Genomic DNA, 13,863 nt, shown 5'->3' on the forward strand with positions numbered 1-13,863 from the left:
CCTGTTTTGTTCCTGTCCTGTGTCAAAGCACCCCCCACCCCCCACCCTGTGCTCTCAATGGCTGGGAAATGGGGATCCAGCAGAGAGTGAGACCCCCACCTCTACCCAGAGAGCTGTGATTTGACCTGGTCCACAGGCCAGACAGTCCTTAGAGCCCTGTCCAGACAGCCCCCTCCTCACTCAGAGGGCCCTGTCTGGCCACTGACTCCCAGGAGGTCTGAGGGGTGTGTCCTCCCTCCCTCCCCTCCAGGGGCTGCTATAAAGCTGGCCCGGACTGGCTCTCCGCTCACCCTCACCCCGCTGGGACCCTCTCCAGCCACCCAGGGGGCTCTGCTCTTCTCCTCTTGCTCCCCAGAGCGCTGCCATGAGGCTGTGGGGGCTCTGCTGGGCACTCTGGGCCCTGGCCAGCCCGGGGGCGCCGCTGACCGGGGAACAGATCCTGGGCAGCCTGCTGCAGCAGCTGCACCTCAGCGAGGTGCCCGTCCTGGACCAGGCCGAGGTGGAGCAGCTGGTGACCCCGGCCCACGTGCGGGCCCAGTACGTGGCGCTGCTGCAGGGCAGCCACCAGGCCCACTCCCGCGGGAAAAGGTTCAGCCAGCACTTCCGAGGTGAGGCCCCCTCGCTGTAGCAGGTCCTGGGGGCGGCAGAGCTGGACTGTGCATCTCGGGGCACTTGGGGGTCACACTTATGGGGTGGCAGGGAGGGCTGGGCCGGCCGGGGTCCCTGTGTCATCTGCATGGAGACCCCCACCCCTCAGGCCAGGCTGCGTCCCTGCCAAGGCAAGAACAGAGTTGCATAGAGTAGCTGAGAGGGAGAAGGAAGAGAAAGTATGGGGCAGGGGAACTGCCTGTCGTGGGGCGAAGGGCTGCTCCCCTCAGAGAGCAGGACCATAGAGATGGGGTGTCTGGGGTTCTCGGCACTGACGATTGTGGTCTAACTTTGAAGAGTCACCTGGCTTCTTGGCATCTGTTGGCTTCTCTGGAAAGGAGGTCAAACGAATTAGCTCTGGTTTCTCCCCAGAGTTGTAGACATATGAAAGTGCTTTTATAAAGTTCTCTTTTGACAAAAAATACAAAAAACCAAAAAACCCCAGCCTGTGAGAAGTGAACTGGTAGTGGCTCCTGACCAGCCTCTTACCTCCCTGGGGCAGGCTCAGAGTTAGGCCCCTACTCACAGGCACCTAGCCCCTGGTGGCGTGAGGCATCACCTCAGACAGGTGACTTTAGGGGAGTCCTGGGGTGCCCGAGACAGACGAGGCTCCCCAGTGCGGGCTGAGGTGTTGTCTGAAGTCACTGAGGCAGGAAGGAGTTGGCCAGTCTCTGCCTCTCCCTGCCTCTCCACACCCTTTAGAGCTGTTTCCAGGTGCTGCTGACTCTCTTGTTTTGGGACTTTTCTTAATTAATTAATTAATGTATTTATTTATTTTGCTTTTTGGGTCACACTTGGTGATGCTCAGGGCTGACTCCTGGCTCTGTACTCAGGAATTACTCCTGGCGGTGCTCAGGGGACCATATGGGATGCTGAGAATCGAACCCGGGTTGGCCGTGTGAAGGGCAAACGCCCTACCCGCTGTGCTATCGCTCCAGCCAGCGGTTTGGGACTTTTCACTGAGCATAAATTTCCAAACCAGAGCAGGGGAAATGGGGGTGGATTCAGCCCGTTCTTTGTTCCCCAAGATCTTCTCTCCTCCCCTCCCCTCTCCTCTCCCCTCCTCTTCTCCCCTCCCCTCCTTTCCTTCCCTCCCTCTCTCCTTTCCTTGTTTGCGGACCACACCCAGCTGTGCTGTGGGTTTAGTCCTGGTTCTGTGCTCAGGATCACTCCTGACAGTGCTCTGGGGTCAGTGTCTGGTGCTGGATCACACCCTGGTGTGCCACACGCCAGGCAAGCGCCTTAACCCTTGCACTATCTCTCCCATTCCTGAGAACAATTTTAAGCCGTAGGGTGGGGTGTGACCTACCGGGTTCCCAGCTCCCCAATTTTCCTTATGGAATCCTGGGTAAATGCTGGTCATCAGCTCTGAGCTGCCACTCGGGGCTCCCCGGGCGCCTGGGAGCCCCCTGACCCTCCCATGTCCTCCTCCCCCGCCCTCCAGAGGTGGCCGGCAGGTTCCTGGTGTCTGAGGCCACCAGCTACCTGCTGGTGTTCGGCATGGAGCAGCGGCTGCCGCCCCACCGCGAGCTGGTGCAGGCCGTGCTGCGCCTCTTCCAGGAGCCCGCGGCCAGGGCGGCGCTGCGCAGGCACGAGCGCCTGTCCCCGCGCAGCGCCCGCGCCCGCGTCACCGTCGAGTGGCTGCACGTCCGCGCAGACGGCTCCAACCGCACCTCCCTCATCGACTCCAGGTGGGCAGGGCGGTCCGGGGCTGCGGCCGGCGGGGGCGGGCGGGGGGCTGGGTCCCGCGGGGCGCGGCCAGAGGCCAGCGCGGCCCCGTGCCCGCCCCGGCCCTGAGCCGCCCCTCCGTGTGCGCGCCCCGCAGGCTGGTGTCGGTCCACGAGAGCGGCTGGAAGGCCTTCGACGTGACGGAGGCCGTGAACTTCTGGCAGCAGCTGAGCCGGCCGCGGACGCCGCTGCTGCTGCAGGTGTCGGTGCAGCGGGAGCACCTGGGCCCGCAGGCGTCGGGCGCGCACAAGCTGGTGCGCTTTGCTGCCCAGGGCCAGGGCGCGTCGGGCCAGTCCGAGCCGCAGCTGGAGCTGCACACGCTGGACCTCAAGGACTACGGGTAGGCATTGTGGGTCCCGATCCTATGGAGAATCAAACCGATACAGAAGTGGCAACATTTCAGGGTGCTGACCCCCAGAATTAATATCTGTCGTCTGTTGGTTGGTTATTTGTAGTTATCCTTCTCACAAAAGCCAACTTTCTGGGGGAGGGGTTAGAGCCACATGGGTCAGGGACACCATGAGGTGCCAGATATTGAACCTCCTAGGCGCGAAGCCTGCCCTCAGTCCCCTTTAGCTATCTCCCCGGCCCCCTTTTTGTTGTTTTTCATTTGGTTTTGTTTTCTGGGCCACATCTGGTGATGCTCAGGGCTTAGTTCTGACTCTGTGCTCAGGCATCACTCCTGGTGTGATTCAGGGGACATATTTGGGTGCCTGGGATCAAATACAGCTCACCCACAGCCTTACCCGCTGTACTGTATTTCAGGCTCTGTATTTTGTTTTCAGTGCCAGGGATCTGCCCCAGCATCTCCCATGATGCAAGACAGATGCTTCACCACTGAGCCCCTTGTTTGTTTTGAGGGGAGGGGCACACACCTGCTGGTGCTTTACTCCCAGCTCAGTACCTCTGAGTACTGAGTACTCTGGGGGCTGCTCCCAGAGGTACTCTTGAGATCATATGGTAATAGGGATTGAACCCGGGCTCCTGCATGCAAATCATGTGCTCCAGCCCTTTGAACTGTCTCCCTGCTACATTTGTTTATGGTTTGTACTTATTTTTTCATTCACCATTTATCACAGATAGCCAGTTTCTAGAATATAGAGATGGATTCTGAATCTCTCTCCAAATATTCCTCTCAACCCAACCCTGACCACAGACTTCCCAGCTGACCTCTGACCCCACTTCTCTTTGTCCTCACAGGGCCCAGGGCAACTGTGACCCCAAGGCGCCCGTGAGCGGGGGCACCCAGCGCTGCTGCCGCCAGGAGATGTACATTGACCTGCAGGGGCTGAAGTGGGCCGAGAATTGGGTCCTGGAGCCCCCCGGCTTCCTGGCCTACGAGTGTGTGGGCACCTGCCTGCAGCCCCCGGACCCCTTGACCTTCAAGTGGCCATTTCTGGGGCCCCGACAGTGTATAGCCTCAGAGACGACCTCCCTGCCCATGATCGTGAGCACCAAGGAGGGGGGCCAGCTCCGGTCCCGGGTGGTTAGCCTGCCCAACATGAGGGTGCAGAAGTGCAGCTGTGCCTCGGACGGGGCGCCTGTGCCCAGGAAGCTGGAGCCGTAGTCTTGGGGGGCAGACACCGTGGGACATGGCTGTGTGTGAGAGAAACGTTGCAGGGCTCCAGGAGAGATGTGGACGATGCAACCACACATGCCTAGCACTCTGCCCTCTCCCCTCTGCTCTGAATTTGTCTGCTTGACCTCTGGACTCACCTGCCATCCTAATTTCCGATGTCCAGGGACTCCTGGCACTGGATAGCTTTGGTCCCATCTCCTCCTGATATTTTTCGCTGCACTGTCTCCTAAGCACTTACCTGGGTAGATTCTGGGACCCAGGACCAGAAACCCCAGTTTGCCTCTGTTTCCTTGACCTGCCCCAGATTTGGGTTGAGCTCAGTCTTTAGGGAGACAGAGCTGCCACTTGGGGTGAGGGTCAAGTATGGATCGTTTGTTCCCAATTCAGATAGTAAGGACATTTTTGTAAGAAACCAATAAAACATGTTTTATTCTGTATTTCTCTATTTTACTCAGAATCCTGCAAATTGGGTGGGACAGAAAGTTCTAGAGATTGTGTTAACCTTATTAGAAAAGTAAGAGGGGGTGGAGCAATGCTGGTAGGGCATTTGCCTTGCACGCGGCCAACCCGGGTTTGATCCCCAGCATCCCATACAGTCCCCCGAGTACCGCCAGGAGTAATTCCTGAGTGCTTGAGCCAGGAGTAACCCCTGTGTGATGCTGGGTGTGACCCAAAATGAAAAAAAAAAGTAAGAGGTAAAAACATGTTTAAGACTGTGGTATAGGAAGTTAGGATTCTAGGGTGCCTATCTCCTTAATATTGAAGCATAGGGGCCCGAGAGATAGTAGGGCAGGCAGGGCACTTGACTTGCACACTATTGACCCGGGTTTGATCCCCAGCATCCCATATGTCCCCCAAGTCCTCCAGGAGTCATATCTGAGTGTAGAGCCAGGAGTATTCCCTGAGCACAGTGGACATATCCCTTCCCCCAACAAAAAGATTGAAATATAAATATTTTATATTTCTTTTGTTTGAATTTTGGTCAGACCCAGAAGTGCTCAGGGCTTACCCCTGACTCTGTGCTCGGGAATCACTCCTGGCAGGCTTTGGGGATTGTATGGGTACCAGGAATTAAACCTGTGTCAGCCATGTGCAAGGCAAACACCCTACTCAATGTACAATTGCTCTGTCCTTGAAATATAAAACTTAAAATCATTGTTGATATTTAGCTTTTGTGGGGACGTGTTTAGCCACAACCAGTGGTACTCAGCCTGTTCCCTGCTCTGAACTTGGGAGTCATTACTAGTGGGGCTCAGGAGACCACAGTGAATGCAGGAGATCTAACAGAGGTCAGCTGCAGGCAAGGCAGGTGCCTTACCTCCTGTACTCTCTCTCTCTCTGACCTGAACAACTGACTTCTGGTCAGCAAGTTATGCTTTCTGAAGTAAAAACAAGTTGTCACTTCTATCAATATAAGAGTAGATGAAGGAAGCAAATATTTAAATGTTGGCTTTGGGCCAGAGAGATTGTACGGAGGGTAAGGCAGTCACCTTGCATGCAGCCCTCCTCGATTTGATTCTCAGCGCCACATATGGTCCCCTGAGCATTGCTGGGTGTGGTCTAAAAAACAGAAAAAGAAAAAAAACATGTTGGCTCTAACAGTTTAGAATAGTAAGGTTATAGGGGTTCCTATTGTGACTTGGATATAGGGTCCTGGTTAGGATAGTCTTGGAGTTAATCTAGGTTAGTCTTGGAGTCCTTGTCAGTCTGTGGCTCTTGCCAGCTGTGAGCTCTGTCTTCTATAAATGGCCATTTTCCTTCTATTCAAGAGAAACATGACTTGGACACATGTTTTTACTGATATAAAGCAACGGTGTCTTTACAAGTGCTCTGTGTGCTGCAGGATAACTGAGAAGGGCTCTAACCGGTTATCTCAATTTACAATTTCCTCCAACTTAAACTTTGTGATTCTGAAATAAACGTATTGAAATCAAATTTAGAAATCCCTTGTCTTTTCTGAAATTAATAACCCCAGCCCCCCCCCCCACTTCCTCCAGTGCTCCTCCCCTCCCCACCCCTGCCCCTGTCTGGTCTCCATTCTGGTCCTAGTCGCAACATTACACTTCCCTGGACCCTGTGACATAGACCAGCATAGAGCAGGCAGGTGCAGGCCTGGTTAACTGAGGCTGGGGAGGAGGACTCATCAGGGACCCTGAGAGGTGGGGTGTGGCTCTCTGGAGCAGGGGTGCAGCAGGAGGGAGAGAAGCAGAGTAGTGGGAGGCAGGGCCAAAGAGCCAGCTACAGGGATTGGGGGAGAGGTGGAGGCCAGAATAATGAGAAGGGGACCCCCAGCCCAGTCCAGAGAGTCTGAGGGTTGAGCTGGGAGGAAAACCCCTTTCTTCATCACAGAGCAGATGAAAGGGGGGAGGAGGAATGGGGGAGCTACAAGGCTGAATGCAGGGAGAGTTGCTGTGGGGAGGGAGCTTGTCTTGCACACAGGACCTGGGGGAGGGGCGGGCATCCGAGTTGATACCCAGAATCTCATATTGCCCCCAGAGCCCCAGCAGGCGTGATTCCTGAACGCAGGGCCAGCTGGGTGTGATTCCCCGCGGCCCCCTCCTCCCCCCAAAAAAAGTCTTCGAGGAGAAAGGACTGCAGAGGAAACTCTGGTTTACCTCCTTGTTTCACAAACAGGGAGCGTTGCCGCCCGCGGAGGTGGCAGGCACTAGCTTCCCTGTTGTAGACTCTCTGCATTCTAGGGTGAAAGGGCCCCCTGAACCGCACCTGCACCCTGCATCCTGTCCTGGGTACACGCTGGGGCCAGCTGGTTCGGCTTAATGGCTCAAAGGAACCGTCCTGGAGTGTCGTGCTGAGCTGTTGAACCCAGAGGTCTTCGTTCGGGGTGAAAGCGCGGAGCCTCGGGGCTTTCATGTGCGGCCTCCGTCAGCAGCAGGGGCCCGCTGCCAGCTCCAGGGGCACCCAAAGGCTGCAGGCTGAGCCCAGCTGAGCTCCCAGACTCCGCACTCCGGGGCGGGCCCATCGCTGGCGCTCGTTTCAATTAGAGCCGATCACAAACGCTTGCAGATGCTCTCCCAGCGCGTCCCATCCCGCGACCACCCTGTGCTCTGCCCGGGTCTCCCCAAGGTGGCCAAAGTATGGAAACGGGCTGATGAACTACTCCGGGCGGCGCCTTTCTCGGCCCCGGGGTGTTCACAGCCTGAACTGGGGCTCTGCGGATCGCAGGGACAGACAGCCGGGCCGAGCCGCGATCTCCACTCCCGAGGGCGGCCAGGGCGGGGCGTCCTACGGCCGAGGGGCTCACAGCGCGCGGGGGGCCAGGGCGGCGGCCTGGGCCGGGTGCCCGCGCGCCCGCGCCGGAGAGGCTCCAAATTGGGCAAGCGGTGGCCGCGGCTCTGCGCATGTGCAGGCGGCTCCCGAGTTTCACTTTGTAACTTTTAAGTGGCCCAGACACCTCTCCGCCAGCGCGGGAGCCCATCGCGTCCAGGAGCAGTGCCCGCGCCGCAGGTCAGTGCCCTGGGGGTCGGGGACGGGGGACGGGGGTCGGGGGTCGGGGGCGGGGCCGGGGGGCTCCTTTCCCGGGACCCGCGGGCCACGTCAAGGGCCCGGCTCCGGGGCGTCCCCCCGCGCCCGCAGCCCCGGGGAGGGGAGCGTCAGCACCCCAACTTCCCCGCAGCTGTGCAGACCCCGCGCCCCCAGTACGGCTTCACGCTTCTCGGGACTGGAGAACAACTTTTCGCCCCGACTTTGAGCGCCGACCCGTCCCGCTCCCCTACATACCTTAGGGATTTGGAAAGCTGGAGCCGAACCTGCCAGCCCACACCCCACCCCCCACCCCTCGGGTTGTGGGGAGCAGGGCGGGGAAAAGGCGCCCAGCCTGCCGGCGCTAGGAAAGGCAGAAACATACTTTCAGCTGAGACCACCACGCCCCGGGGTCCAGGAGTCCCGAGGAGGGAAACTGGAGAACGGCCACCAGAAACAAGGGCTGGGGGAGCGGGGGGTGGGGTGGGGTGGGGGAGTCTTCGACTGGACTTTCAGCCTCAGGGCAGGTTTGTCAACTGCTAGACCCCAAGACTTCTGCCCTCTTATCCCATCTGGGAGGCTCCGCCCCAGCTGTGCGAGGTGGAGGTTTGGGAGTGCCCTGGCTGCTCCCAGCGCAGTGTGGGAGGCACCCTGGCGCACTCTTGGAGGGGTGCAGACACTCTCTGCCAATGAGGAGACTCTCCAGGCCACTCTCCAGGCCAGGCGTCAGGAGAGAAATCCTCCCGGTTCGGTTCCTTCTTTCCTCTGGCGGAGGTGGGGCTCCTTCCCACAGCGGCTGGCCTGCGTTGGGAGCAAAGGTCTCTGCTCACGGGCTCAGCTGGGAAGTCTTCAGTGGGGGGTCTGGCCCGTGTTTCCTGTTGGCTAGGAGAGGAGGGGGACTTTAAAGCAATCAGCTTGCACTAGATACCACTTCTTTGCCTCTCCCACCACTTTTTAATAATAACAGTAATCACTGTCACTGTCATCCCATTGCTCATCGAGTTGTTTGAGCGGGCACCAGTAACATCTCTCATTGAGAGACTTATTGTTACTGTTTCTGGCATATCCAATACGCACGGGCACAGGCTCTGCCGCTCGGGCTCGATAGTCTTGGTAGCTTGCGGGCTCTCCAAGAGGGGCGGAGGAATCGAACTTGGGTCAGCTGCGTGAAAGGCGAACGCCCAACCGCTGTGCTATCACTCCAGCCCAATAATACTAATAATACTAATACTAACACTAACACTAATACTAATACTAATATTTCGTAGTAACATTTTTTTGGCCACACTCCGTGATGCTCAGGGGTTACTCCTGGCTTTTTACTCAGGAAATACTCCTGGTAGTGCTCCAGGGACCATATGTGATGCCGAAGATCGAACCCTGGTCTGCCAAATGCAAGGCAAGCACCCTCCCCGCTGTACTAGTACTCTGTGCACTCCCGCGACTTTTAGGGGGAAGGAAGCCAGTGGGGAAGCACCTTGCTAAGCAATAGAATACAGAGACCCTCACTTCAGAACTTGTGAGACCATAGACTGGAGTAATAACAGTCCCCCTGGTTCCAGCATGGTGATCCCTGAGTGCAGAGCCTGGAGTAAGCCTGGAGAACCTCAGGGTGTGGCCCCAAAACAAAGGACAACCAAAAAAAGAAAAAAAAGAAGGAGGAAGAGAAGAGGAAGCTGCCTGGGGGACTGCCTGTAGGAAGCTCTTCTGGCTCTGCTGGTGGAACTAGGCTGGAGGTCAATGGCCGGGCAGCTTCCTTAACTGCATACCAGCAGGGTCTCTGGAAGGGGACCATGGTGTTTGCTTTACCTCTGGAAGGTGTGTTAGTATCCTATCCGCCCACTGAGTCTGCGCCTGTCTGGTCCTGCCGCTGATCCTCTCTCCCCTCACTTATCCTTGGGATCAGGGTGGGGGTTCCTGATCAGGAGGCCCCTCTGGGGAGATGCTGAGGGTTCAAGATATCTCAGCAGTAGCTGCACCTGGTCAGGTGGGCAGGAAGGGACAACTGACTAGGCCCAAAGGTGTGCTCTTATCTGGGACCTCTCCTGGAGGTAGCAGATGGGACAGGCTGCTTGACTGGGGGTTTCTCGCCTCCCCCCATCCCAGGCTGGCCAATCTCAATGGGTTCCTCATTAGACTTTGTATAATTCAGGGAAGCTGCTTGTCTAGGGGGAGTAACTTAGAGTGCAATGGGGCTGAAGGCAGAGGTCAAACTGTGGGGGGTGTGTGTAGGGGGCTGTTCCTCAGCTCTCCTAATCTGGGCTAAAGCCCCAGGAGCACTCCCTTCCCCCCACCCCCACCCCAGCACCATTCCTGCCTCCCCTTTCCAGCACTGTGCTTCCTCTGTGAGCACCTCGGAGGATGTTTCTTCTCTTTTCAAGCCTGTCTTGTTTAATTCTTTTGTTTTGGGGGTCACACCTGCAGTACTCAGGGCTCACTCCCTTACTCCTGGCTCTGAATTTAAGGATTACTCGTGGCAAGCTCAGTGTAACATATGGGATGCTGGGGATCAAACCTGGGTCAGCTGTGTGCAAGTACCCTAACTGCCAGTACTGTGGCTCAGGCCCCTGGTCCTGATTCTCACTCTTGGGGTGTGTGTGTGTTGGGCAGTGCAGTGCTTGGGATGTCCACCCCCCCACCCAGTAACCATTGCTCCTATATAAGTAACCATTGCTCCACCTTATATAGGAGCAATGTCCTTGCTACCCACAATTTTCAGTGCTTCTGTGGGGTGAGCCCCCTATCCCAGCAGGGGCCTGAGCTCCCAGAGAGGCTGGGGAGGGGGAGCAGGGAGCAGGCTCTGGGAACCCGGAACAGGAGTCTGAGCCTGTGAGGGGAAGTTGTGAATGCAGAGGGTGTAGCCAAGGGATTCAGGCTGGAACCCCACAAACAGAAAAGGACACCCCACATGACTGGCTATCTGTGCTTCTTCAGCTGAGTCCAGAAGACCCGTGTGAGAGCCCAGTGAGGGGAGAGCCAATCCGATAGGACATGAGTAGACTCGAAGCTGCTGGGGAGGGGACCAGCTCCCTCTGAGAAGCCTCAGGCCCTGCCTCGGCGGCCATTCCTGGTGGTGAGTGTGGGGACAGGAAGTGAGTCGTGCTGTTGGGGTGGTGCCCAGGGTGGGGCTTAAAGGAGGGAGGCCACGCCCAGCTGCCTCCCAAGGAGGCTTTCCTGGCTGCAGCCACTCTATCCGGGGAATCTTCTTGCTCCTGGACCTGCCCCCACTTCCTACCCCTGTGTGTGTGTGTGTGTGTGAGAGAGAGAGAGAGAGAGAGAGAGAGAGAGAGAGAGACAGACAGACAGACAGACAGAGAGACAGAGAGACAGAGAGACAGAGAGAGAGAATGGGAAGGTGAGAGTGTGAATGTGTGTGTAAGTGCATGTGAGAGTGAATGTGAATGTATGTGAGTGAATGTGTGTATGAGAATGAGTGAATATGTGTGTGAGAGTGTGATTGTGTGAGTGACTGTGTATATACGTGAGTGTATAGGTGAGTGAATGTGGGTGTATGTAGTGAATGTGTGTGAGGGTGTGAATGTGAGTGTGTGTGTGACTGTGTATATATGTGAGTGTGTAGGTGAGTGAATGTGGGTGTGTGTATGCAGTGAATGTGTATGTGTGTGAGTGAATGTGTGTGAGGGTGAATGTGAATATGAGTTTGTGAGTGACTGTGTGTGGGAGTGTGAATGTGTATATGTGTGAGAGTGAGTGTATGTGTGTGAAAGTGAATGTGAATATGAGTTTGTGAGTGACTGTGTGTGGGAGTGTGAATGTGTGTGTGTGAGAGTGTGAATGTGTGTGAGAGTGTGAATGCGTGTATATGTGTAAAGATATGGTCCTCAACCCAGAAGTTCCAGGATTTAGGATGGGAAATCACATCTCCCCTCTGTCCACCTTTAAAAGTGTTTTATTTTTTAAAAAATCATTTATTTATTTATTTAGATTTTTTGTTTGTTTTTTTGGGGTCACACCCTGCAATGCTCAGGATTTACTCCTGGCTCTGTACTCAGGAACCCCTTTGTGGTGCTTGGGGGACCATATGGAGTACTGGGGATTGAACCCGGTCAGCTGCATGTAAGGCAAACACCCTACCTGCTGCACCATCAGTCCTGTCCCACTTAGATAATTTTCAAATTTTGATCACCATGAGTTACAGAGTTACAAAGTTATTCATTAATAAGTTTCAGGCATACAATGTTCCAACACCAATCCCTTTCCCAGTGTCCACTCCCCAACTCCCCAGTTTCCTTTCTGTACCCCAGTCTGTCTGTAGAGCGGGCACTTCCCCCTCCCCTCCTGTCCTAATGTTACCTTTCCTAATTTGCCACCCCCTGTCCCCAATCCAGGGGCAAGCTTCCTAGTGGACGGTCCTCCTGCTCTTCCTCTCTAAGGAAGAGCATTCCCAGGGAGTTTGGGGTCTCTGTACTGCTTCTTCTTTTCTAGTGCCAAGGTCTGGTCCTTGCAGCGGGCAGAAAGGCCAGCCCTAACAGAATCCTTGGGCATCCGGTCTAGCCAGACAGGGGAGCTAAACTTGTCCCCTGGCCCTGCCACCGGTGTCTGGGGAGCAGGCCCAGCCCAGGCTTCTGACTCAGGGACCTTGGCCTTGAAGAGAAAAACACTGGAGATTTCCATGAACTTCTAAAGGTCAGCAGCTGGCCTGGGGCCACGTTTGCTTTGGAAAAGCTGCACCTTCCAAGGAGACTGAAGGCACCCAAGGATGCAGGGCGAGTCAGTGAGCTGGGGGAGCACCCTGGGATGAGTGGTGGCCCAGGGGTCGTCGAGATGTCCTCCTCACCTAGACCAGCCTTCTCTTGGTGACTCAGTCCCTGCCTCCCCTTCTTGGGCCTCGACTCACTGAGCGAATGCATGTCAGCCAACAAGTGCCAGGGTGTGGAGCAAAGAAAGAAGGACATGGTGCGGGGGGCTGGAATTGGGTCCTTCACCCTGGGCAGATGGTTTATTCTCTGTGGCAGGTTTGGCGGGGCAGGTGCCTCCTCTTCCTCACTTGCTTATTCCTGCCCTCGCCTGTCCCATGCTTTGTTCCCCCATAGCCCCCCATCACCCCCTGCACTCTAGAAGGCCCCCACAGAAATGATTACCCGGGAGCAGAGCCCCTGGAGGGGGGTGGTCCTATCCCGTCCTTTCCTCCCCCCCACCCGTCCTGGGGAGGCTGCCAGTTGTGTCCAGGGCGAGCCATCTGCTTCATCCATCTGACCCCGAGGACTGTCCCCACAATGGAGCTATTCTCCGCAGACTCTGCCTGGCACGTGGGCGGCCGTGTCTGGCCATCCCAATGGCAGGCTCCTGCCCCCCACCCCCTTTCCCCGGGGGAGAGAACCAGCTGGGGAGACTGACCCCTCCCACCACCACCCCCACCCGGTCTGTTCTCCAGGGAAGATGGCGGTGCCTACCACCTCCTCGTTCCTGGACCTATGGTCGTCCCAGGCCGTGACCACCCACGAGCCCCTGGGCCCCGGGAAGCGGCCCAGTGACGTCTACTGCTACAACTCGGCCCAGAACAGCACCGTGCTCCAGGGGGTCACCTTTGGGGGTGTCCCCACCGTCCTCCTCATAGACGTCAGCTGCTTCCTGGTGAGCGCTCTGGGACTCATGTCCCCCCACCCTCACTCATCTGCGTGTGATTCCCTCTCTCCGGGTGCAGGGCCAGCCCAGCCTGGGGTCCAGTCCCAGCTCTGCTGCTTCCCAGCCAGGGGGAGCCGGGGCCCGTGTTGGCTCCGAGCACTCTTTGGCTTCTCCCTGTGAGGGTGAGAGAGGGGTTGGGGAGAGTGAGGGTGATGCATGGCCCAGAGAAGCCTGCACATCTCATATTCCTACTGTTACACAGGTCCGTCCCTGAGGTTGAGTGAAGAGTGTGGATTAGAGCGAGAGCAGATGGCACTCCCAGTTTTTGTATTTTATTTTCTTTCTGGGTTACACCCGGTGATGCTCAAGAATTACTGAGCTCTGCACTCAGGAATTACCCCTGGCGGTGCTCGGGGGACCATATGGGATGCTGGTAATTGAACCTGGTCGGCTACATGCAAGGCAAATGCCCTACGCTGTACTATCGCTCCAGCCTTGGACTCCCAGTTTATATGACACCTACCCTTCCCCAGAGGGGATGCTGGACCTCTGAGACACCAGACTCAGAGGGAGGACTGGAAAAGGCAGACCCTAGAGGCCAGGGCCATAGTACAGGGGATAGGGTACTTGCTTGCCCGGGGCAGACCCAGGTTCAATCCCCAGCTTCCCATGTGGTCTCCCATGGACCATCAGAAGTAATTCCTGAGTGCAGAGTCAGGGGAATCCCTTGAACATTGTTGAGTGTGCACTAAAAAGAAGAAAGGAAAGGAAAAGAAAAAGCCCTCTGATCTTCCTTTTATGTAGACTTTTGTTTCCAGGTACCCCTTCTCCCAACTTGGAAT

General features: G+C 56.6%; 2 protein-coding genes across 3 annotated transcripts in view; both read left to right on the top strand.

The window, feature by feature from the left end:
- The first annotated feature begins 364 nt into the window (after nucleotides 1-364).
- Nucleotides 365-4,330, top strand: LOC101544943 (left-right determination factor 1). Its single transcript, XM_055147435.1, has 4 exons — nucleotides 365-608; nucleotides 2,093-2,339; nucleotides 2,474-2,716; nucleotides 3,577-4,330. Exons 1-4 carry the CDS (start codon nucleotides 365-367, stop codon nucleotides 3,941-3,943), a joined length of 1,101 nt encoding a protein of 366 aa, XP_055003410.1. The 3' UTR covers nucleotides 3,944-4,330.
- A 2,739-nt stretch (nucleotides 4,331-7,069) lies between these two features.
- TMEM63A (transmembrane protein 63A) overlaps nucleotides 7,070-13,863 on the top strand; it is a 39,162-nt gene continuing 32,368 nt past the window's right edge. Inside the window, exons 1-3 of one of the 2 annotated variants that reach the window (XM_004605517.2) lie at nucleotides 7,070-7,420; nucleotides 10,370-10,508; nucleotides 12,831-13,030. In XM_004605517.2, coding sequence (XP_004605574.2) covers nucleotides 12,836-13,030 — 195 coding nt within the window. In that variant the 5' untranslated portion in view covers nucleotides 7,070-7,420; nucleotides 10,370-10,508; nucleotides 12,831-12,835. The remainder of the gene's footprint in view (nucleotides 7,421-10,369; nucleotides 10,509-12,830; nucleotides 13,031-13,863) is intronic. The other variant, XM_055147152.1, reaches the window with a different exon arrangement.

This window comes from Sorex araneus, chromosome 9, assembly GCF_027595985.1.
Source record: "Sorex araneus isolate mSorAra2 chromosome 9, mSorAra2.pri, whole genome shotgun sequence".
NCBI classification, from domain to species: Eukaryota; Metazoa; Chordata; class Mammalia; order Eulipotyphla; family Soricidae; genus Sorex; species Sorex araneus.

Excerpts from the sequence above, each read along its gene's own strand:
- LOC101544943 (XM_055147435.1), top strand. The coding sequence starts at position 365 with ATGAGGCTGTGGGGGCTCTGCTGGGCACTCTGGGCCCTGGCCAGCCCG. Across the intron at positions 609-2,092 it reads GTTCAGCCAGCACTTCCGAG|AGGTGGCCGGCAGGTTCCTG; the intron begins GTGAGGCCCCCT and ends CCCGCCCTCCAG. Across the intron at positions 2,717-3,576 it reads CTGGACCTCAAGGACTACGG|GGCCCAGGGCAACTGTGACC; the intron begins GTAGGCATTGTG and ends TTGTCCTCACAG.